Source organism: Bubalus bubalis, chromosome 17 (assembly GCF_019923935.1).
Source record: "Bubalus bubalis isolate 160015118507 breed Murrah chromosome 17, NDDB_SH_1, whole genome shotgun sequence".
Classification (NCBI taxonomy): domain Eukaryota; kingdom Metazoa; phylum Chordata; class Mammalia; order Artiodactyla; family Bovidae; genus Bubalus; species Bubalus bubalis.
Window position 1 is genome coordinate 10438311 of NC_059173.1, and position 25683 is coordinate 10463993.

Sequence of the window (25683 nt, forward strand, 5' to 3'; positions counted from 1 at the left end):
AGCAAGGACAATTTATTCACGATAGTGGGGGGAACATTTAGATACAGGTGGTGGACTCAGCTAGTGTTTATATGTGGAGGCATTCTTTTGATTGCTTCTATTAATATTTTTCTCAGTGAAATTATAAGGCCAGAAGAAATTAGAGTGAACTGAACAGCAAAATGTAGAAAGAAGTACATTTTGAGATCATGTCTGTGCCAGCAAGGTTTTCGTGCGTTTTTCTGAAGACATTTACAGATATTCAGGGCAGGCACGAAGCCAAGTAGAAACACAGAAGATACAGCAAATGAGACACCACAGCAACCATACCTGGGAGCTATTTATTCATTCAATAATTCTTGTTCGTCTACTCTTGGACATGCATTCTTCTAGACCTGGGAGAGTGTATAAGGAGGAACAAACAGAAGTGACCACTGAACACATGGAAGTCACATACGAACACAGGGGAGACTTCAGGATTCCTAGTCTTCAACAGGCATGGGCTTAAGATACTGCTATGCCAGGACCAGCCCAAGAACGGTAATAGGTCTGGAGATACTTACCACCAAGGTTCCCATGATAACTGCACAAAGGCGAGACTGCTCTGCTGGCATCTCCCATACACACTTTTAGTGTCATAAATACACAGTGTTATAAACAGAACTTGAGAAACTGAATTCTAATGATGTTTTCTTAAAAGTAGGGAATGTCATTCGTCCCACGGGTGACCAGCACACTGGGGTTTATCTATCTGGGGGCACAAGGCAGGTACCACACTGGCTTTATCTAACAGATTGGTCTGTTGTGCATTGCATCTATAATGCCATGTTACATCCAGTTACAATCTCCATGTGATACAGAACAAGAGCTTAAGGAGAGAGGAAATGGGCAATGGAGTGTGCCCACTGAAGACGTCCAAGCCTCCTGGTCTAGAACATTAGGAGTCAGCTGAGCAACGGACGATGGGAGGAGTGGGGGAGGGGTGTTCCTTGCGGTACAGTTGAGGAAGGCATGGAGGTTTTGATCCCTTTCTCAAGGTACAGTCTTGCATTTTAGTGTCTGCAGTCCCTCTTCATGATTACAGCTCTTCCTAATGTCAGGAAGACCTTAACCACTGGAGTTGAGGGTGTGGAGGGAAGTCACAGAGAAAAGACTATTTGAAGCATAACAGACAGATCCAAAAGACTAGAAAGGACACAGCCAGAGGCTGACCTCTGAGAGGCAGGCAAGAGCCGCCCTTCGTGCAGCCAGCATAGATCTGAAGTGAGTACCTGTGACAGAGGGTCTGTGTGTCAGGGAGAGCTGCTGCTGCTGCTGGACACAAGCCCTGCATCATCAACTGATTCACTAGGGCCATGTCAGTGGCAGCGTCTGTGAGAGACTCTGCCTCTGTACTGCCTTCTCTATGGAAAAGGCAAGTGGTTATGTCTGAGGCTATCAGAGTGCTTCAAACTTGGGCTCCTCACATGAAGGGCTTGAGGCTGGCCCTGGTGCCAGGACTTTCATGTGCCAGGTTGGGGATCCTGTTGTTCTTGGTACTGATTTCCCTGCCGAGCCTGTACTGCGACCTGGGCTCACCATATCACTCTTCCTATGAAGTAGTCATTCCCAAGAGTCTGACAGTGGAAGGAAGGGAAGACCAAGTGGAAAAGCTCTCCTATGTGCTATTTATGCAGGGCCAGAGGCAGCTGATTCACCTGACGCTGAAGAGCGACTATTTTGTGGATAACTTCCCGGTCTTCAGCTACCACGATGGCATCCTGGGGCAGGAAATGCCTCTCATCTCGCGGGACTGTCACTACGAAGGCTACATAGAAGGAGTCCCAGGTTCTTTTGTTTCTGTCAACACCTGTTCAGGCCTCAGGGGCCTCCTGATTAAGGGGGGGAAATCCTATGGCGTTGAGCCCGTGCACTCTTCCAAACGGTTTGAACACCTGTTGTACGCCATGGCCCACGAAGCTCGAGTCTCCTGTGGCGTCACGTCCAGAGACAGCCAAGTGGCGTCCACCAGCCGGCGACCAGACAGCGGCAAGCCTCACAGCTGGCAGGTGCCATCTGACTTGTGGTCACATACCAAGTACGTGGAGATGTTTGTCGTGGTCAACAACCAGCGGTTCCAAATGTGGGGCAGTGACGTCAATCAGACGGTCCAGAGAGTAATGGACATCATCGCTCTGGCCAACAGCTTCACAAGGGGAATAAACACAGAGGTGGTGCTGGCTGGAATGGAGATTTGGACTGAGGGGGACCTCACAGAGGTCCCCGTGGACCTGCAAGTTGCACTCAGGAATTTCAACAGCTGGAGACAAGAGAAGCTCCTCCATCGTGTGAAGCATGATGTTGCCCACATGATCGTGGGACAGCATCCTACAGAGGATACGGGGCAGGCATTTCTCAGTGGTGCCTGCTCCAGTGATTTTGCGGCAGCCGTGGAATCCTTCCACCACGAGGATGTCCTCCTGTTTGCAGCGCTCATGGTCCATGAGCTTGGACACAACTTGGGTATTCGGCACGACCATTCGGCCTGCATTTGTAAAGACAGGCCCTTCTGCCTCATGCATGAAAACATCACTAAAGAAAGTGGCTTCAGCAACTGCAGCTCTGACTTCTTCCACCGGTTCCTCTGGGAACACAAGGGGGCCTGCCTGTTCAACCAGCCTGGGCACAAAGGCCGCTCACGGAGGGCTTCCCGCTGTGGCGATGGCATTGTAGAAGGACCTGAGCAGTGCGACTGTGGTTCTAACTGTGAAATGCACCCATGCTGTGACACCAGATGTAAGCTGAGAGAGCATGCAGAATGTAGTGATGGACTCTGCTGTGATAAATGTCGCCTGAGATACCAGGGATTCATGTGCCGTGCTGCTCTGGGAGAGTGTGACCTCCCAGAGTATTGTAATGGTTCCTCGGGAGAATGTCCCAGGGACAGCTATAAGCTAGATGGTACCACGTGTGATAGAATTCACTACTGTGCTGGAGGTCGGTGTAAGAACCCTGACAATCAATGCATGGATATATACGGGTCCCCTGCAAGGTCTGCCCCAGAAATGTGTTACGTTTCAATGAACACAAGAGGGGACCGGTTTGGAAACTGTGGCACCACCAGCTCACCGAGGTTAACATATCTGAAGTGTGCAGATGATAACATATTTTGTGGCAAACTTATATGTACAAATGTTAGAGAGATACCACAACTCAAACCCAATCATACACTGATCCAGGTCGCTCACAAAGATGACTGGTGCTGGAGCATGGATGCCTATGACACTGCTGATATCCCTGATGATGGGGATGCACACACTGGCACTCTCTGTGCCCCACACAAAGTCTGCATGAATCACTTGTGTACTGATTACACCTCACTTGGGTACAACTGTGAGACAACAGAACTGTGTAACGGGAAAGGAGTTTGCAACAATTTTAGGCACTGCCATTGTGAGGATGGCTATGCGCCCCCTGACTGCAAAACTCCTGGAAATGGGGGCAGTGTAGACAGTGGCTCCTCTGGTAAACCAAGGGACAGTATCGACAATAATCGAAGTGAAGAAGAAAGCAAAAGTCATGATTCAGAGGTTGTTAATTTTGGCAGAAACAGTGAAAATAAAGATGAAAGCCAGAGCCTTGAGAAGATACTGTATATAGTCCCCCTTTTTCTCTTAGCAATATTTTTAGCTCTAGTTATTGCTGCCAGTTTTCGGGCTAGAAAGGATATGTCACAGTGCTCACAAGAGGACCTCGAAGAATCCGAAGAAGAAGCTGTTCAAATAGAGGAGGCAGTCAGATAAGTGGAAGAACCAGGGGCAGAAAATGAGTAGTGCTAGGAAGAAGTCCTAACATAGCAAACTCTCGATACGCTGGGTGGGAAGGAGGTCAGCTGGGCAGCGCGCTGTGGGCACTGACAGTTGCACAGGCTCTGTTTTGCACTCTACGGTCTGCACAAATGTCCGGATGTGGCAGGAGGGACTTTCTTGTTTAGAAAGAAATTATTTTAGTAATTGATTATATGTACATGTGTAAAGTTATCGAAAAGACAATGTTTTACTACTTTTTCCCATTTTCACATTTCATGAAACTCATTTAAATTATACTTTTCTCATGGATTATTCTTATCAATGTCTCTTCTTAGTATAGCAAATTTGACTTCCTGTTTTCCAGGGAATGTCGTATCGTGTCTACTTTGTTTGACCTAAGATCTTATCTGTGTGTGCGTGTGCACGTGCGTGTGTGTGTGTGTGTGTACACACTGCTATCTTTGTTTTTTCACCTCATTCACAATTACATATTATGTTAAGAAAATTATTTATATGATTTGTTCATCTAATTTTCTTTTAGAAGTATATTCATTAATATACTGTCCGACTCTTTGCGACCCCATGGACTGTAGCCTACCAGGCTCTTCCATCCATGGGATTTTCCAGGCAAGGGTACTGGAGGGGGTTGCCATTTCCTTCTCCAGGGGTTCTTCCCAACCCAGGGATTGAACCCAGGTATCCTGCATTGTACACAGACACTTTACCATCTGAGCCACCAGGGACATCCTTATTCATTATATAAAAATGTTTAAATGAAAAAGTAAATAAATGTTTGTTTTCAGATAAAGTACCACTATAGCTTTTATGGACTTTATGGAGCCTATTACCTGTTTCTTCCAGTTTGCTTTAGAGGAAGCTACATTTGATCCAGAGAGGTCTGATCACCCTGTGTCTGGGTGCATGGGGGAAAGGGAGCAACCTAAGCAATCTTGTTCAGTGTGGAGCTCAGCTGGAAGTATTATTCTTTTTTCTTTCTGTTTTCCTACTTCACTTATTATATTTATTTCTCATTTCATTTTTAAGTTAACATATTGTCGACTGATAGTCCAAACAAACAGCTTTGGAGGGGAGTCAATTGTGTATAAAGAGAACACCAAGCATGTATTACATAACATTATCCATTCTGTGCAAGACACTGTGCTATATACTTTACATTAATTCTTAATCATCCCAGCTACCCTATCAGACCTCCATCCTGTCCATGAAGAACTAGAGATCAGAGAGTTTTGCCCTAGAACTGGACTGCATTCTGCCCAAGGATGACAGAGTCTACATCCTCTACTACCTCATGAGCCTCTTCCTTTGGTAAAAAAAAAAAAAAAGTGAGAGGGAAGACAACTGATATACCCTTAATTGCCCAGGATGTGACTTCCTTCTCAGTGACTCTAATGAAACAGAAGCCTTATAAATCAATGTTGATCTCTATCATGAATTTGCCACACTGTGTAGTTATTATTGATGAAAGAATCCTTTCCCTTATTACATTCTGCCATCATGGAGTGATAGGTTTATGTCCTTTTCAGCTCTGAGGGCCCAGATCACCTTAGGTTCTCAGGAAATGTTGACCAAGTGAATGACTTCACCAGAGCCAACCCTAAAATAAGATGGTAATGTAACTGGATACTCTTGCTAGTTCCTAGACAGAGCACAACTGAAACCTTTCTCAGGTGCTGTGTTGCTACAGGTTAAGTATTCTCAGCCTTGGGAAAGTTTCCGAGCATCAGTTTTTGATGGTACAATTGCTGAATCCCTCTTCTAACTGCCCACTCCTATGTGAGTGGGAAAAAAGCAAACAAAAGAAGGGTAAGACCTGGTTTAGGCTTTCAAGAAGCTGATGCTAATTACTTTTGGTGGAACAAAACCAAACTTCAGAGCAAAATCCAAATTCAAGCCTGCAGTTATGTAAATTTACAGACCACAAGATTTGCTGGTAATCAAATCTCTAGACATTGTATCGGAGAAGGCAATGGCACCCCACTCCAGTACTCTTGCCTGGAAAATCCCATGGATGGAGGAGCCTGGAAGGCTGCAGTCCATGGGGTTGCTAAGAGTTGGACATGACTGAGCGACTTCACTTTCACTTTTCACTTTCATGCACTGGAGAAGGAAATGGCAAACCACTCCAGTGTTCTTGCCTGGAGAATCCCAGGGATGGGAGAGCCTGGTGGGCTGCTGTCTATGGGGTCACACAGAGTCGGATACGACTGAAGTGACTTAGCAATAGCAATAGACATTGTATGCCAGGTCAAGATTCATGTGAAAGCACACTATTAGTTGGTAGTGGCTTTGAGAACAAGGGTGAAACTGGGTAACTGAAGGCCTCCAAAGGTAAACCTGTCATAGAGACTTCTGAAAAAGATGTGGAGGATTTCTGCTGAGAAGCACTCCAGTGCAGAACAGAAGTGGTAACCTTCCTAAGTGCACAGGCTGATGAGTATAATAAAACCTAGTAAGCATCAGTTTTTAAAAAAAAAAAAAAACTGAAGAAATAGAAGGGAATCCTGATTTAGGGTAATTATGCTTAGGTAACTTAAAGGTGTCCTTTAAAAACCAAAAGTCAGGTAGATAATTGAGAATCAATCAATAAAACCTATTTAGGATTTCACAATATTTGACAACAAAATTTAGCAAATACAGAAGCTGTATAGATTATTTTAAAATTTTTAGTTGCTGTCTTTACAATCAACCCTCACATTTACAAGACCACGTTAAAGGCAGGAAACAAAGGTTAGGACAGCCCTTTAAATAAACTTCTTCTGAAAGAATGATAAAAAAAATGAACAGATTTATAAGTTGTCAGGTGAATCTTAAAATGCATGGAAACTCCACAGTCTGGGCATTGAAGGCCAAAGCTCTTTAGGGTAGACTATAGGAGAGAAGTGACCAGTTTTAATGTGTGCAGGAGAGAGAAGATAGGGTAACTCGCTTTGGAAATCTCCAGGTTCAAGGTGCAGTGTTCTGTATTTTGTGTGACTGCCTCTGCTAAGTACACTCTCTGGCCCATTTAGTTTGGGGGACTCTGAGAAATGCCTGCTTACACTTTCCAATAATCTGTGTTGGCAGTGACTCATGACCTAGCCAGTTGCTGCCCCAGCAAATTCTGACAGTGACTTCTTGCTATCCTTTATCTGCCTTCCCTGGGTGGCTGTTGTCCTCCCTGTGCTCCCTGTGGCCAGTGGGGATCGAAGCCCTTCCTTAGCTTTGCAAAGCATAGCCACGTTCAGGCTCTGGGCTGGCAGGGAGGGAGGAAGAGGGAAATTACAGTGAAATTTTGATGTAGCCAGTATTAACACTCACAGGGAGACTTGGATAGGTTCTCTCTTTGGATATCCCTAACTTGACTTCTGTTCTTGTTCATGTAAGAGTGCTTTTGGGAATGTCCTCATAACCTGAAATCAAATTCCACTCTCTTCTCTGGGCCCAGCTGAAGGAAAAAAAAAAAAGATTTATAAACACAGGTGATATCATCAACCTCACAGGGATGCGATTCTGCACAAAATAAAGTTTTATATTAGTTTGCAAAATTATTTGAAAATGTATTAAAAATTAAAAAAAAAAAGCCTTCTTGTGTTTACTAACATAAGTTCAGAGTACAATTTTGGTGTTTCCTTTGGGCAAATGCGCTCATCAAAAGGTTTTCTCAAAACCCAGAGCAGGTTTCCTTCAAGGATGTTACAAATGTCTGACTCTTTAAAAATAAAATTCCCAATGCTTCTGGACATTCAGTTTTAAAATTCTGTGCAGGAGGGAAGAATAGGAAAGACCAATCCAATACCACTTTGGTTATTCAATAAAATTATGAAAGTCTTACATAGGAGGTTATGTAAGGAGGCTATGCCGGAATGAAATACATGAGGGTAACGAATCACTCTGTGAATAACACAGCCATGGTGACTCTTCTCTCAGGTAGAAAATATTTTTTTAAATATTTAAAAAGAAAACATCAGATGTGGAATCATGACTGACCAAGTGTTTGCAACCTCATGCCTATTTCATTGCTATAAAATATCTTCCTGGCCAATCTAACATCAGGCCTCTGATTCCCCAGACTGATTTTACTGCCAGCCTGGAGTTCAGGAACTCGCATTGCCCCTCTCACCCCCAGGGCTCCCTGGACCCTGCCTCCATTATCTAGGGCAGAAAACTTGGTGGAACATTAAAGGATTGTGACAATTGCAACCTCCTGTCCGTTTCCAACCACTGTCTCCCATGACTTTTGAAAACAAGTATTTCCTCATATTGATATGTCTAAGAGGAAGAACCTCTGTCCTCACTACATACCGTGGTAACTTTCCACTCTGGGCTTTTGACCATAGCCTTGTTTCCACTGAATGACCTTCCCCTTCCCTTCCCCTAATAAGTTCGTACATGTCACAGCTCCAGTGAGGCTCTTGAAACTGCTCCTGCATACCTCCATTTTTTGAAAATGAAAACATGGGTTCCCTTTGAGGATACTCTTAGGAACAGCCTATAAGGAAGTCAGCCTGAAACAGATCATCAAGTGGTTGTTTTCTGTAGAACAAGGAGCATATATGCATCCTTATGGTCAAGTGAAGTTTCCAAGGTACCTGGAGAGTGAGAAATGTGTTTTTACTCACGGAACATGTTCTTAGAATCTCAAATTCTGGACATACTCTTGTGTTGGCAGGGAAACGGAAAGAAAACCATGTAGCATACAAAAGGAATAAACTCCAAAACTACAATTTCTCCCAGTAAAGCATTTTCAGTCATCTAATAATCACGAGCTGGCTGCAGATGATTTCACATGAAAAGTAGAAACAAAAAAGGCATAATGTCAGTGCCAGGCAACGGGAGAAAAAGCTGCTCTCCCTCATGTCTTCCACTGGCCAAACCATCTTTATCTACCTAAAGCCATCCTTTACCATTCCATGGATAAATTAGGTCACTATAAAAATACAGAAATGAAAATAAATATGCCAAATAAAGCAAAAGGTACCGATTAATTCTTTGCTTTTTAAAAATGAGAATGCATTTCAACTTTGAGGTAACTGACCTTCATGATCTAAGGAAAGCTCACAGACAGAAGTCTCTATTGGAGAACTTAAACTGCTGCACTAAGATTATATACATATGTTAAATTCCCCAACTACTGAGTCTGCATTGAAGAATTTACATTTTATATAATCTATTAGTCTTACACTAGAGTTTTTCCAAGAACAGATACCATTTTTAATCAATTTTATTGTCCCATTAGCTGTCTTTATAACAGCTAATAACAGCTATAACAGTATATAACAGCTATAACAGTTGTGTTTCCAAAACAACTCAAGCATTAAGAGAAAAGAATAGGATTGCTTTCCTAAGCACTGTCAGAACTCCCTTCTTCTCCTTGGAGCTAAGAGCATGAGTGCTGTATAGGCTTCAGGTCTTGTGTTCTTCAAGCCTAACAAATCCAACCAGGAAAAAATTTCTGAGAGTGAAAAACAGCCTTTTCATAAAGGATAATATTGCCTTTCTTCTGATTGAGGGGGCTTTCATATTCCACGTTCCCAAGTCCCAAGTGTTACTTTTTGGCTGATTGGTCTGAGATGTGGAACTTCACTAACTTCAGGCCTGGGTTTCCTCCTCAGTTGGATAACCACACAAAGGGTTCTCAACCACAGAGCGTGACTGGGAGATTCAGTTAGATCACATAAGTGATGGTATCTAGTGCAGTACCTGGCATACAGCAGGTGCTCAAATAAATGCTGAGATAATCTAAAATCAAATGTGATGATGGATGTAAGACAGTATTGTTAATTCTAAGCTATTCAGCAATGATATGATTTAGCCACTATCAAGTCATCATACTGAATTTCCTTTACATCGATGGCATTCTGACCTAGCAGATCACCATCTGCAAACGTATTCTATTTCCCCTACTCACTCGTACATCTCTGGGGCTGAGGCACAAGATCTGGCTAGTGTGGCAGTCACTGCCTTGGGTGCAGTTATGGGTAAGAGTGATGGGGACTTTATTGTTTTTCTCAAGATCATGGTGGCATTCAAAGTAATCTTGTTTATTGGATTCTAATCAAGGACTCCAGCTTCCTCCCTCTTTTGACTAACCTCAATCTTTAGCATGTAAATGGCTCAGGACAGCTTGCTCGCCAAGCTTGATGCTTTCTACTGACGTCTAATTTTAATCAGAAAAGGAGACTTGTTGCCTCCGCCTCTAATCACACATTCATTCAGTCATTCATTCAGCTGCTGCTACTGAGTCTTCATCCATGAACTGTTCTATTACTGTGGAAATGGTAGTCAATAAGATAAAGTCTCTGATCCCATGAAATTTTTATTATTTTTTTTGAAAATTTTAAAACTTACAAAACTGACACAAATAAACAGAAAACTACACAATGTGCCAGGCTGTGATGTGTGTGATGGAATGCCATGAATGCAAAGGGAACAAGAGTGATGCTATTAGCGTAGAATGCTATTTCAGGCCAACAGTCAGAGAAGTCCTGTCTGATAAGGTGATGCTGGAGGAGAGACATGCAGAAAATGAGGGAAGAAGCTCGGGTATCAGGGGGAAGAGCAAACCAGGGGGAGGGAACTCTAAGTGAAAAGGCCTTGAAATAGGAGCATGCCTGGCTGTTTGAAGAACAGCACGGAGGTCAGTATATCTGGACACAGTGAGCATCACAGAGAGTAGTGTGCAGGCTGAGAGGAGACCAGACACATGAAGACTTGGGAAGGAATTATGTTTTTATTTCAGCGGAGATGGGAAGCAGGGAAGGGTTTTAGCAAAGGAGTAAACAGAGCTGAGAAGCACTGAAGGATAACCCCATCTGCTATGGCAGTCAGGAACAGGCAGGGACAGGGGAAAGGCAGAAGCGGAGAACCCTTCGAGACTCCTGTGATTTGCCAGGTGGGCAATATTGGAAGCTTTTAGGAGGATGGCTGTAGTGACAGTGATGAGAAGAGGCTGGAATTTGGGTATACTGTAAGGCAGAGCCACAAGATGGAACAGACAGAGTGAGAGACAGGCAGAAAGGAAGGATGGTTCCAGTAGCTTTCCCTGAGCAACTGCAAGAAGAGAGTTGCCCTTTGTTGAGATGGGGATGAGTGTGGAGAAAGCATGCACCAGACACATTCAGTTTGAGATGCCCATTAAACACCCACATGGCCATGTCAGCTTTGCAGTAAGATGATTGAGTCTGGAATTCAAGAGAGAAGTCAGCCAGACTTCTCTATATGTGATGGTTGTCAGTGCTCAGATGATATCCCAAGCAATGGGACCAGGTGACACTGCCAAGGGAGCAAGTACAGCTAGAGAAGGGAAGAGACCCGAGGACCCAGTGAGGACTAAGCCCCAAGGTGCCCTCTGTGTAGATGGTGATGAGATGAGGAGAATTCAGGAAAGTGAGAAAAATATTGGCCAGTGTGGTAGGGGTACCACCAAGAGAGTGTGTTGCCCTGAAAACGAAGAGAACAATGTATTTCTAGAGGACTTTTACTCTACAAATGGTACAGTGCAGGGCCCTGTAGGGCTCCTGGGCACAAGGCCTTGGTGTCCCCCATTGCTCTGATGACAGGAAACAGCCTTCTGTCAGCTTCCATGACCTTCCCTGAGTTCCAATGGACAGATTCGAACAGTTGCTTATTAGGGAAGGGTGGGAATGAGAGACCAAGGAAAAACAGTCAAGAGCAGCCTTGGGGAAAGGTCCTGTTTCCCCATCAAAGGATACATACAACAGTATCTTTGAGCTATTTTGAAGATACTGAAGCCCTCTCGAGGTGGGAGAAGTTAATGATTAATGATGGCATATTGCCTATAGCATGTAGACACCAGATGAGTTGGACCTGAAGGTCGATGATGTGGACTCCTACCTACCTCACTGTCAACCCACCAGAAGAATGCCCGTGAGCTGATCATGCCCTCTTTGAACAATTACTATAAAGCTTGTCACTATCTTCCCAAGTTAGGACACTTGGTATTGAGGGCATTAGCTCACTGTGTTCCCCTTTGCCTGCCAAAGCAATAAAGCTTCTCCTCTCTACTTCACCCTAAACTCTGTCCTTGAGATTTGATTTGGCATCAGTGTACAGGGAAGCTGAGCTTTCAGCATCACAAACTCAGGGCATCTACGAATTCTCTTGGCCCTACCTTCAATACATACCCAAAATGTAACCCATTACCACCACTTTCAACTCTCCAGTGCACTGCAAATTACCATCACCCCCTCCTAGACAACTTCAAAAGTTTTTAACTGGTCTCGTCTCACACAAGAGCCTATTTTCCACCCAGCAGACAGTTATTCTTTTAAAAAGTAAGTCAGAACACACCCATTACCTGTTTTGTTTCTGTTTTTTAACTTTTTATTTTGTATTGGGGTATAGCAGATTAACAATGCTGTGATAGTTTCAGGTGAATAGGAAAGGATTCAGTGGTACATATACATGTATCCATTCACCCTCAAACTCCCCTCCCATCCAGGCTGCCGCATAACATTGAGCAGAGTTCCATGTGCTATAGCAGGTCCTTGTTGGCTACCTATTTTAAATACAGAAGGGTGTACATGTCCATATCAAACTCCCTAACTATCCTTTCACCCCCAACTTTTCCCCTGGCAACTATAAGTTCCTTTACAAAGTCTGTGAGTCTGTTTCTGCTTTGTAAGTTCACTTGTATCATTTTAGATTCCACATAAAAGGGATGTCATATGATATTTCTCCTTCTCTGACTAATTTACTTCTTTCAGTTCAGTTCAGTTCAGTCACTCAGTCATGTCTGACTCTCTGCGACCCCATGGACTGCAGTACGCCAGGCTTCCCTGTTCATCATGACTCTTTCTAGGTCCACTCATATTGCTTAAAGGACACATATTATCATTTAAATGCTGCTGGTAGGTCCATAGCCTGAGGGCCCCATGTTGATCATTTGATTTGACAATGGAGAGTTGTTTATCCACTGACATCCCGGAGCTGGCAGTTTGGATGGATGCATGGGGGTGAAAGCTTATTCCAGTGGAGTCAAAATGCAAAAGATGGGCCCAAAACCATTTGTGAAGGTGTTCAACCTCTTTAGTATCCAGAGAAATGCAGGTTATCTAGCCGTAGACAGATATCACTATACACTCACAAGACTGATAACAGAAGAAGGAAAATTCCAAGTATTACCGTGGAACAGTGGAAACTCTCATCAATTGCTTTAGAAATGTAAACTGGCATGCCACTTTGAAATAGCATATACTGAATACCCTTGACCTTTCTACCCTGACATCTGCATCCTCTTACTAGATAATAATGGACACAGAAGCATACTTCACAGTATTCCACAAGAACTCCACGTTGTATTCACAGATAATACAATGGATGTTAAACTGTGACAGATCCACACAGAGAATACAGGAGCAGAGCAATGGAAACGAATGAACCACAGTGGCACACAAAAGCACCTAGTAAGCTTAAATACTACTGTGGAACTAAAGAGGCTGTACATTAACACTGCATTCATCTGGCTTCATATCAAGTGAAGAGGGAAAATGGGAAGCACTTCCAAAAGGTCACAATAAGGGTCTACAGAAGCCCCCTCCTCCATAAAAGCAGTGGTAACACGGGCAAAAACAGTCACAATCAACTTTTTTCAAGTGTGGAAACTGTCTAAGTCATAGAACAACAGAACAGCTGAATCTTGGTGAGAGCAGTGAGGTGTGTGAACTTTTAACTACCCTACTCCCATAGCCTTCTCCTCAGGTGCCCGCGAGTCATCTCAAGTACAGCTCAACTGCATCATCTCAACTGCAATGGCTGTGAAAACAGGCAGCCTGGTAGAATGGACAGAACAGTCTGGGAGCTCCCTCAAAAGCCTACCCATAGCATTACTACTAGTTTGCGTGTCTGGCAGGCTCCTGGAGAATCCCCATTCAGGAAACTTGTATTCCTATAAACCTCATAGGAGAAAGCGTAAGGCAAAAGTTTCACAGCACTGGGTTTGGCAAAGGTTTCTCAGCTATGACACCAAAAGCACAGGCAACAGAAGAAAAACAGACAAAATGGACTTTAGGAAAATATTTAAATTTTGTGCATCCAAAATTACTATATATTCACAGAGTGAAAAGGCCACCCACAGAATGAGAGAAAATAGTTGCGAATCATATATCTGATAAGGAACTACTATCCAAAATACATAGCGAAAACTCCTAAAACTCAACAACAAAAACCCAAACAGCCTGATTCAAAACATGGGCAAAGGACTCAAATGGAAATTTCTCCAAAGAAGATACACAAATGACCTTTCGCATATGAAAAGATGCTCAATGTCACTCATCCTTAGGGAAATGTCAGGCTAAACTACAATGAGATACCACCTCATATCCATTAGCATGGCCACTACAAAAACAAAAGAAAACAGAAAAGAACAAGTGTTGGAGAGGAGGTGGAGAAAACTGGAACACTTGTGCCCTACTGGTGGGAAGGTAAAATGCTACAGCTGCTGTGGAATGGTATGGTAGCTCCTGAAAGATATTAAAAATAGAATGACCATGTGATCCAGCAAGTTCACTTCTAGGTATAAGCCCAGAAGGATGCAAAGCAGGATCCCAAAGAGAGATTTGTATGTCCATACCTGTAATGTTCAGAGCAGCATTATTCACAACAGCTAAAATGTGGAAGCAACCTGAGTGCCCACAGAGGGGTGAATGGAGAAGCGAAAGGTGGGCTATACATACGATGGAATATTATTCCCCCATAAAAAAGAGGAAAGTCTGCAAACTGCCACAACATGGATGGATCTTGAGGACATTATGCTAAGTCAAATAAGCTGGTTAAAAAAAGATAAACACTATATGAATCCACTTAAATGATTTACTTGAGGAGTAAAATCATACAGAGAGAAAGTAGGATAGTAGTTGCTAGGGGCTGAGGGAAAGCAGACTGGGGATTTTTATACTTAATGAATATAGGCTTTCTTTTTTACACAATAAAAAACAGTCCTGGAGATGGACAATGGTAATGCTAGCACAACAGTTAACAGCACTAAATACCATTGAAGTATATACTTAAAAATGATTAAGATGATATATTTTATGTTCTGAATGTTTTAACAGAATAAAAAAATCAGAGAGAAAGCTGAAATAATTTTCTCTAAGAGATAACCATTGAGAAAATGAAAAAGCCCACAGAATGGGGCAAAATATTTACAACTTATATACTTGATGGGAGACTAACCCCAGGAAATATTAAGAACTCTTACAACTCAAAAAGAAAAAAGACACCCTGTTTAAAAAAGGCAAATGAGGAGAAGGAAATGGCAACCCACTCCAGTGTTCTTGCCTGGAGAATCCCAGGGACAGGGGAGCCTGGTGGGCTTCTGTCTATGGGGTCGCACAGAGTTGGACACGACTGAAGTGACTTAGCAGCAGCAGCAGCAGGGTAAATAAAGTCAGCATACTACTGTCTTTGATACTCCTCTTTTCTATGATTAATGATTCAGAAGTATTAAAAAACCCAAGACCTTGAGGATAAATATCAGAACTAATAGTGTTAACTGGTCATGTTCTAACTGTCAATGCAACAACAGACAAATCTCTGTTATTCTGTGACATTCTCACATATCAATGTCTTCTGGTCTTTTAAAAAATTATTTATCTAGTTATTTTTGGCTGCACTGGGTCTTCATTGCTGCACAGACTTTTCTCTATCTGCAGCAAGCCGGGGTTATTCTGTAGCTGTTGTGTAGGGGCTTCTCCTTGTGGTGGCATCTCTTGTGGAGCACAGGCTCCAGGGCACTCGGGCTTCCGCAGTTGCGGCATGTAAAACTCAGCAGTTGTAGCACACAGGTTCAATAGTTGTGGTGCACGGGCTTAGTTGCTCCACAGCATGTGGGATCCTCCTAGGTCAGGGACTGAACTCATATCTCCTGCTTTGGCAGGCAGGTTCTTTACCATCAAGCCACCAGGGAAGCCCTATAAATGTTTTTTAAAATCAGATAAACAACTGTCTTTCACAAAAGAAATATGAAATAAGACCCAAATTACTAATTGCTGGCATTATGCTACTGAATCGTGACTCACACATGAATATTTATAACCATTGTGTGTACTGTGGCATACTATCTACCTTATTTTCACATCAGATTTTAAGATCCTTCAGGGAAAATCCCATGGACGGAGGAGCCTGGTGGGCTGCAGTCCATGGGGTCGCTAGGAGTCGGACACGACTGAGCGACTTCACTTTCACTTTTCACTTTCATGCATTGGAGAAGGAAATGGCAACCCACTCCAGTGTTCTTGCCTTGACAATCCCAGGGACGGGGGAGCCTAGTGGGCTGCCGTCTATGGGGTCGCACAGAGTTGGACACGACTGAAGTGACTTAGCAGTAGCAGCAGGGAAGAAATGAGAGGCTGAAGCTTTATAATCACAGAGTTGAAAGGACACTGGATTAGTAGGTGATGAGCAGCTACTCAAGATTTTTAAGCAGTGACATTGTATATTATGAGATTTAACCCAATGTCCTGTGTGAATTAATGTGAAGAAGGCTAAGATTTTCTAAAGTTAAAAAACAAAACAAAACAAAACAAAACAAAAAAAAAGGCAAATGATGTGAATAGACACTTATCCAATGAATATATAAATGAGTAATAAGAATATGAAAAACTGTGCAAAACCACTAATTATTAAGGAAGTGCAAATCACAGCTACAATAAGATACCCCCTTACTTCCACCAGGATCACTGCAATCAAAATGGCAAATAACAAATTCCAGTGATGATGTGGGAAAACAGGTGAAATAAGCCAGTCACAGAAGACTACAACTATAATACAGTGTTCCATTGCTATGGACTGTCCAGAATAGACAAAAATCATAGAGACAGAAAAGGGAGTAGTGGTAACCAGGGGCTGGAGGGAGCTGATAATGCAGAGTGACTATGAATGAACAGGGGAGTTTTGTTTTGGCATGAGGAAAATGTTCTAAAATTGCTTGTGATGATGACTGCATACCTTTCTGAACACACTACAAACCTCTCAACAGTACACTCTGAAGGATGAGTATTCTGGTATATGACTTTATATCTTAATAAAGCTGTTATTAAAAGATAACTAAACTAAAATAACATAATTTAGGGAAGCACACATTTAGAAAGCAAAAACAATTAAGAAGGTGAAGAAGTAGTTACCATAAAGACAAGATAATGATCTCACTGAAGCAGGAAGGCATGTGATTGGCAATGGCACATAGATGACCTCTATGAAGCTAAAACAGATCACCTCACCAGAGTTGTACTTACACAGCTATTTCTCTCTCCCCTTCTCCCTCCTTTCCTATTTATTTCTTTTTCAGTAAAATGCACACAACATTAAACAACCATCTTAACCATTTTTAAGTGTACAGTTCATTGGTATTAAGTTCATTCATACTGTTGTGCAACCATCATCAATATCCACTTCCAGAACTTTTCATCCCAAAATGAAAGTCTGCGCCCATCAGACAAGAACTCAGCATTCCTCTATTACCCCACCCCAGGTCACATCTATTCTGCATGTCTCTGCATGTCTCCTATTTGTGGAATTTCATATATGTGAAATCACACGATGTTTGCCCTTTTGTGTCTGGCTTAACTGTTTTCATTCCACTAATTCACTGACTAGCACATTTATGTTTTATGCATATTTTGTGACTGTGTTAGGAGTCAAAATTAAAAACTTCAGAAAATAAAGGCGTGATACTGTTTTGATGTTCAGACCACCTACCCCTTGTTGCAGACTTCAGTATAAGCTGACCCCTCCCCACTGCCTCCTCAAAACGGTTCTCTCCAGGTTATTTGAGATGGTGTCTCCCAGGCTTGAAGTTCTAAAAATTCCCACCAAATAAAGCATACCTCAACTTTAAAAAAAAAAAAAAACAACTTAGAATAGAATGTCTCTACACTCTTTCAAAGAATTTCACTGTAAAACAGAGAAAAGGAGAAACTAGATGGTGACTGGAAAGTGCTGTGCACTGAGAGGGATGGTTTTATAAAGGTGAGAAATTACAGCAAATAGTAAGACTGGATCCAGCAGACAAACAGATGCCCAAGATGTAAAAGAGAGAAGGGAAAAATGTAAGAGTGAAGTCCATGAGAAATTAAAAGGGAAGGACACCCCACACACAAGTAAAAGGATTGGTCTTAGACTGGAGCAAGGACAATTTATTCACGATAGTGGGGGGAACATTTAGATACAGGTGGTGGACTCAGCTAGTGTTTATATGTGGAGGCATTCTTTTGATTGCTTCTATTAATATTTTTCTCAGTGAAATATGAGGCCAGAAGAAATTAGGAGAGTGAACTGAACAGCAAAATGTAGAAAGAAGTACATTTTGAGATCATGTCTGTGCCAACATGGTTTTTGTGGGTTTTTCTGAAGACATTTACAGATATTCAGGGCAGGCACGAAGCCAAGTAGAAACACAGAAGATACAGCAAATGAGACACCACAGCAACCATACCTGGGAGCTATTTATTCATTCAATAATTCTTGTTCGTCTACTCTTGGACATGCATTCTTCTAGATCTAGGAGAGTGTATAAGGAGGAACAAACAGAAGTGGCCACTGAACACATGGAAGTCATATATGAACACAGGGTAGACTTCAGGATTCCTAGTCTTCAACAGCAGAGAAGGTGATGGCACCCCGCTCCAGTACTCTTGCCTGGAAAATCCCATGGATGGAGGAACCTGGTAGGCTGCAGTCCATGGGGTTGCAAAGAGTCGGACAAGACTGAGTGACTTCACTTTCACTTTCATGAAATGGAGAAGGAAATGGCAACCCACTCCAGTGTTCTTGCCTGGAGAATCCCAGGGATGGGGGAGCCTGGAGGGCTGCGTCTATGGGGTCGCACAGAGTCAGACACGACTGAAGCGACTTAGCAGCAGCAGCAGCAGTCTTCGACAGGCATAGTCTTAAGATACTGCTATGCCAGGACCAGCCCAAGAACGGTAATAGGTCTGGAGATGCTTACCACCAAGGTTCCCATGATAACTGCACAAAGGCGAGACTGCTCTGCTGGCATCTCCCATACACACTTTTAGTGTCATAAATACACACTGTGTTATAAACAGAACTTGAGAAACTGAATTCTGATGATGTTTTCTTAAAAGTAGGGAATGTCATTCGTCCCACGGGTGACCAGCACACTGGGGTTTATCTATCTGGGGGCACAAGGCAGGTACCACACTGGCTTTATCTAACAGATTGGTCTGTTGTGCATTGCATCTATAATGCCATGTTACATCCAGTTACAATCTCCATGTGATACAGAACAAGAGCTTAAGGAGAGAGGAAATGGGCAATGGAGTGTGCCCACTGAAGACGTCCAAGCCTCCTGGTCTAGAACATTAGGAGTCAGCTGAGCAACGGACGATGGGAGGAGTGGGGGAGGGGTGTTCCTGGCGGTACAGTTGAGGAAGGCATGGAGGTTTTGATCCCTTTCTCAAGGTACAGTCTTGCATTTTAGAGTCTGCAGTCCCTCTTCATGATTACAGCTCTTCCTAATGTCAGGAAGACCTTAACCACTGGAGTTGAGGGTGTGGAGGGAAGTCACAGAGAAAAGACTATTTGAAGCATAACAGACAGATCCAAAAGACTAGAAAGGACACAGCCAGAGGCTGACCTCTGAGAGGCAGGCAAGAGCCGCCCTTCGTGCAGCCAGCATAGATCTGAAGTGAGTACCTGTGACAGAGGGTCTGTGTGTCAGGGAGAGCTGCTGCTGCTGCTGGACACAAGCCCTGCATCATCAACTGATTCACTAGGGCCATGTCAGTGGCAGCGTCTGTGAGAGACTCTGCCTCTGTACTGCCTTCTCTATGGAAAAGGCAAGTGGTTATGTCTGAGGCTATCAGAGTGCTTCAAACTTGGGCTCCTCACATGAAGGGCTTGAGGCTGGCCCTGGTGCCAGGACTTTCATGTGCCAGGTTGGGGATCCTGTTGTTCTTGGTACTGATTTCCCTGCCGAGCCTGTACTGTGACCTGGGCTCACCATATCACTCTTCCTATGAAGTAGTCATTCCCAAGAGTCTGACAGTGGAAGGAAGGGAAGACCAAGTGGAAAAGCTCTCCTATGTGCTATTTATGCAGGGCCAGAGGCAGCTGATTCACCTGACGCTGAAGAGCGACTATTTTGTGGATAACTTCCCGGTCTTCAGCTACCACGATGGCATCCTGGGGCAGGAAATGCCTCTCATCTCGCGGGACTGTCACTACGAAGGCTACATAGAAGGAGTCCCAGGTTCTTTTGTTTCTGTCAACACCTGTTCAGGCCTCAGGGGCCTCCTGATTAAGGAGGGGAAATCCTATGGCGTTGAGCCCGTGCACTCTTCCAAACGGTTTGAACACCTGTTGTACGCCATGGCCCACGAAGCTCGAGTCTCCTGTGGCGTCACGTCCAGAGACAGCCAAGTGGCGTCCACCAGCCGGCGACCAGAGAGCGGCAAGCCTCACAGCTGGCAGGTGCCATCCGACTTGTGGTCACATACCAAGTACGTGGAGATGTTTGTTGTGGTCAACAACCAGCGGTTCCAAATGTGGGGCAGTGACGTCAATCAGACGGTCCAGAGAGTAATGGACATCATCGCTCTGGCCAACAGCTTCACAAGGGGAATAAACACAGAGGTGGTGCTGGCTGGAATGGAGATTTGGACTGAGGGGGACCTCACAGAGGTCCCCGTGGACCTGCAAGTTGCACTCAGGAATTTCAACAGCTGGAGACAAGAGAAGCTCCTCCATCGTGTGAAGCATGATGTTGCCCACATGATCGTGGGACAGCATCCTACAGAGGATACGGGGCAGGCATTTCTCAGTGGTGCCTGCTCCAGTGATTTTGCGGCAGCCGTGGAATCCTTCCACCACGAGGATGTCCTCCTGTTTGCAGCGCTCATGGTCCATGAGCTTGGACACAACTTGGGTATTCGGCACGACCATTCGGCCTGCATTTGTAAAGACAGGCCCTTCTGCCTCATGCATGAAAACATCACTAAAGAAAGTGGCTTCAGCAACTGCAGCTCTGACTTCTTCCACCGGTTCCTCTGGGAACACAAGGGGGCCTGCCTGTTTAACCAGCCTGGGCACAAAGGCCGCTCACGGAGGGATTCCACCTGTGGCAATGCCATTGTAGAAGGAGATGAGCAGTGCGACTGTGGTAATGCTTGTGAGGTTGACAAATGTTGTGATGACACATGTAGACTGAGGTCGACTGCACTGTGTAATCCTGGACCCTGCTGTAATGCCACATGCCAGTATGAACGACCTGGACGTAGCTGCCGTCCTGCTTCAGGAGAATGTGACCTTCCAGAATTTTGCCTTGGTACCTCTGGGGAGTGCCCCCAGGATACCTACAAGCTAGATGGTTCAGAATGTATGGGTGGTTACTATTGTGTTGACGGTGTATGCATGTCTTCTGATGCTCAGTGTTCTGAAATTTTTGGGTTTCCTGCAAAAGCTGCTTCAGAACAATGTTTTAAGTCATTTAATGGTAAAGGGAACAGATTTGGAAACTGTGGTATTCCCAGTGACAGTGACTCAGAATATACTAAATGTGAAAACGAGAATGTATTTTGTGGGAAAATGATATGTACAAATGTTCAAGAGCTACCAGAGACCCAAGTCAATTATACATTGTTGCAGGCTCATTATAAAGATGACTATTGCTGGTCCATGGATAAGTATAGTGTTCAGGATGTCCCTGATTCTGGAGATACAAAGAAGGGCAATCTTTGTGCCTCAGGGAAAGTCTGCATGGACTTCACCTGCTCAGATGTCAGTGTTCTTGGGTACGATTGTGATACAAAGGTAAAGTGTAACGAGAAAGGAGTTTGCAACAATAACAAGAACTGCCATTGCGATGATGGTTTTTCCCCTCCTGACTGCAAAAACCCAGGACCTGGTGGTAGTGTGGACAGTGGCTACCCTGGTTTAGATAATCCCGAGCCGGGGGGAGGTGGAGATGAAAATGCTACCTCTGAGACACAAGAAGCTTCCAAAAACATCTTAGACATAATAATCCCGTTAGTTGCAATACTTTGTATAGCATTATTACTACTTATAATTTTTTGTGTCTGCACGTTTTGTAAAGAGGACAAAGGAGCAGCTGCTGAACCAAAAGAGGAACCAGCTGCCCCAGAAGAGGCGCCTCCAGAAGAGGAGGCTGGGGAGGCTGAGGAGACTGAGGAGGAAGAGGTGGAAGAGGAAGAAGGGGAAGAAGAGGAAGAAGGGGAAGAAGAGGAAGAATCAGAGCCATAAGACAAGCAATGGGAGAAAGAAGCCTAATATGTCAAACACCTCAAGCTCTGACTGGGATTGACAGGCTCACTGAAGCAAAGGTGAAGTGGGAATTGATAACTCAGTGGCTCTGACTACGATTATATACTCTATAAAAATATACTACTACTGGGAGGGATTCTGTCAGTTTTATCACTTTAGTCATTAAGATTTTATGGTTTTAATTATACATTAAATAACTTACTGCTTTTCCACATTTAAATTTGAACTCTTCACATGCATCTATTGACATCAACATCCTTGTCTTGGGCTAATTTTTCCAGGTACCAGAATCTTTTTCAGGAAATTCCATCTTTCATCTAAGTTGTTTAACATATACCACTATTTGTACCTGCATTTACTATTATCACTTGGATTTTCAAGCAACAGCTACCTACTATATGAGAACAACTATTTATGTGACTCATTGTTCTGAATTGGCCTTTTATAAATGTTCATTCAAGAAATGAGTTTTTTAAAACAAAAAATAAAACCCTGTTCAGATTAGGTATCTCTTCAGATTCCATGTGGTATATTTATTGAGTCTATTTTCTTCTGGGACTCTAGGTGGACTATATCCAGTAAGTCAGAAGACCCCAATTAACCCAGGGTCAAGGGGCTAGTGTTTCAGTCATTTAACTTTTCAATTCTGGCAGATGTTGGTGAGTATGCTCAGTCGTGTCCAACTCTTTGTGACTTCATGCACTGTAATCCACCGCCCCTCTGTCCATGTAATTCTCTAGGTAAGAATACTGGAGTAGGTTGCCATTTCCTACTCCAGGGCATCTTCCCTACCTAGGAATCAAATCCACGTCTCCTCTGTCTCCTGCATTGGCAGGATTCTTTACCACTGCACCACCTGGGAAGATGTTTTAACACTGATATATTACATTCTCAATTTATTATTTCCCAGGATCTCCAGGTCCTTTCTATAGCCATACTCCCCTTTTTTTTGTTGTTTCCATTTTTTATTCCTTTTCTTTAACTCTTTATTACAAGGATCACTCTTATAGAAGTATATGTGGACTTAAAGTGAAAAAATCAAATGTATCCAAGAATAAAAAACACAGTTTCTTTTCCCGTCCAGTTTTTATTCTTTAGTTTTGTTTTTTTGTTTTGTTTTTTTTTTTTTGACTGCACTTAGCAGCATATGGGATTTTAGTTCCCTGATCACTGACTGAATGCTTGAACCCACGTCCCTTGCATCTGAAGTACCAAGTCTTAGTCACTGAATTACCAGGGAAGTCCCCACCCATACTCCCTTTTTAACTAAAAGTATTTCTTTTTCTCCTTGCTGTTGTTCAGTCAATCAGCCGTGTGTCTTTATGACCCAAGGAGCTACAGCACGCCAGGCTTCCCTGTCCTTCACCATCTCCTGGAGTTAGCTCAAACTCATGTCTGCTGAGTCAGTGATGCCATCCAACCATCTCATCCTCTGTTGTCCCCTTCTCCTCCTGCCTTCAATCTTTCCCAGCATCAGGGTCTTTTCTAATAAGTCAGTTCTTCACATCAGGTGGCCAAAGCACTGGAGCTTCAGCTTCAGCATCAGTCCTTGCAGTGAATATTCAGGGTTGATTTCCTTTAGGATTGACTGGTTTGATTTCCTTGTAGTCCAAGGGACTCTGAAGAGCCTTCTCCAACACCACAGTTCAATTCTTTGGCGCTCTGCCTTTTTTATTGTCCAGCTCGCACATCTGTACATGACTACTGGAAAAACCACAGCTTTGACTATATGGATCTTTGAAGGCAAAGTAGTGTCTCTGCTTTTTAATATGCTGTCTAGGTTTGTCACTGCTTTCCTTCCAAGGAGCCAGTGTTTTTAATTTCATGGCTACAGTCACCATCTGCAGTGATTTTGGAGCCCAAGAAAATAAAGTTTTTCACTGTTTCCATTGTTTCCCCATCTATTTGCCATGAAATGATGGAACTGGATGCATGATCTTTTTTTTTTTTGAATGTTGAGTTTTAAGCCAGCTTTTCACTCTCCTCTTTCACCTTCATCAAGAGGCTCTTTAATTCCTCACTTTCTGCCATAAGGGTGGTTTCATCTGCATATTTGAGGTTATCGATATATTTCCTGGCAATCTTGATTTCAGCCTGTGTTTCTACCAGCTCGGCATTTCACGTGATATACTCTGCATATAAGTTAAATAAGCAGGGTGACAATACACAGCCCTGACATGCTCCTCTCCCAATTTTGAACCAGTTCATTATTCCACGTCTGGTTCTAACTGTTGCTACTTGACCTGCATACAGGTTTCACAGGAGGCTGGTAAGGTGGTCTAGTATTCCCATCTCTTTAAGAATTTTTCACTGTTTGTTGTTATCTATGCAGTCAAAGGCTTTAGCATAGTAAATGACGCAGAAGTAGATTCTGTTCTGGAATTCTCTAGTTTTCTCTACACTCCCAACAAATGTTGGCAATTTGATCTCTGGTTCCTCTGCCTTTTCTAAATCCAGCTTGAACATCTGGAAGCTCTTGGTTCACATTCTGTTGAAGCCTAGCTTGAAGGATTTTGAGCATTACTTTACTAGCACGTGAAATGAGTGCATTTGTGCGGTAGTTTGAACATTCTTTGACCGCCTTTCTTTGGGACTGGAATGAAAACTGACCTTTTCCAGTTCTGCGGCCACTGCTGAGTTTACCAAATTTGCTGGCATATTGAGTGCAGCACTTTCACAGCATCATCTTTTAGGATCTGAAGTGGCTCAGTTGGAATTCCATCACCTCCACTAGCTTTGTTCGTCGTGATGCTTCTGAAGGCCCACTTGACTTCACACTCCAGGATGTCTGGCTCTAGGTGAGTGATCATGCCATCAAGGTCATCTGGGGTATTAAGACCTCTTTTTATATAGTTCTTCTGTGTATTCTTGACACCTCTTCTTAATATTTTCTGCTTCTGTTAGGTCCATAACGCTTCTGTCCTTATTGTGCCCATCTTGCATGAAATGTTCCTTTGGTATCTCTAATTTTCTTGAAGAGATCTCTAGTCTTTCCCATTCTATTGTTTTCCTCTATTTCTTTGCATTGATTACTGAGGAAGGCTTTCTTATCTCTCCTTGCTGTTCTTTGGAACTCTGCATTCACATAGGTATTCCTTTCTTTTCTCCTTTGCCTTTAGCTTCTCTTCTTTTCTCAGCTATTTGCAAGGCCTCCTCAGACAACCATTTTGCCTTTTTGCATTTCTTTTCTTGGGGCTGGTCTTGATCACTGCCTCCTGTACAATGTCATGTCTTGATCACTGCCTCCTGTACAATATCATGAACCTCTGACCATAGTTCTTCAGGTACTCTATCAGATCTAATCCCTGACTCTATTTGTCACTTCCACTGCATAGTTGTAAGGGATTTGATTTAGGTCATACCTGAATGGCCTAGTGGTTTTCCCTACATTCTTCAATTTAAGCCTGATTTTCTCAATAAGGAGCTTATGATCTGAGCCACAGTCAGCTCCTGGTCTTGTTTTTGCTGACTATATAGAGCTTCTCCATCACTGGCTGCAAAGAATATAATCAATCTAATAGTAATATTGACCATCTGGTGATGCCCATGTGCAGAGTCATCTCTTGTGTTGTGGGAAGCGGGTGTTTGCTATGACCAACGCGTTCTCTCGGCAAAACTCTATTAGCCTTTGTCCTGCTTCATTTTGTACTCCAAG

The 25683-nt window shown here is 43.3% G+C and overlaps 2 protein-coding genes across 2 annotated transcripts; both read left to right on the forward strand.

Moving 5' to 3' along the window:
* The first annotated feature begins 1296 nt into the window (after positions 1-1296).
* On the forward strand, positions 1297-4069 carry LOC112579918 (disintegrin and metalloproteinase domain-containing protein 1a-like). Its single transcript, XM_025267525.3, has one exon. It carries the CDS (start codon positions 1335-1337, stop codon positions 3759-3761), a length of 2427 nt encoding a protein of 808 aa, XP_025123310.3. The 5' UTR covers positions 1297-1334; the 3' UTR covers positions 3762-4069.
* Positions 4070-19488: 15419 nt separating this feature from the next.
* Positions 19489-22007, forward strand: LOC102394973 (disintegrin and metalloproteinase domain-containing protein 1). The gene has a single exon (XM_025267524.3). The coding sequence runs from the start codon at positions 19527-19529 to the stop codon at positions 22005-22007; it is 2481 nt and encodes an 826-aa protein (XP_025123309.3). The 5' UTR covers positions 19489-19526.
* Positions 22008-25683: the final 3676 nt, after the last annotated feature.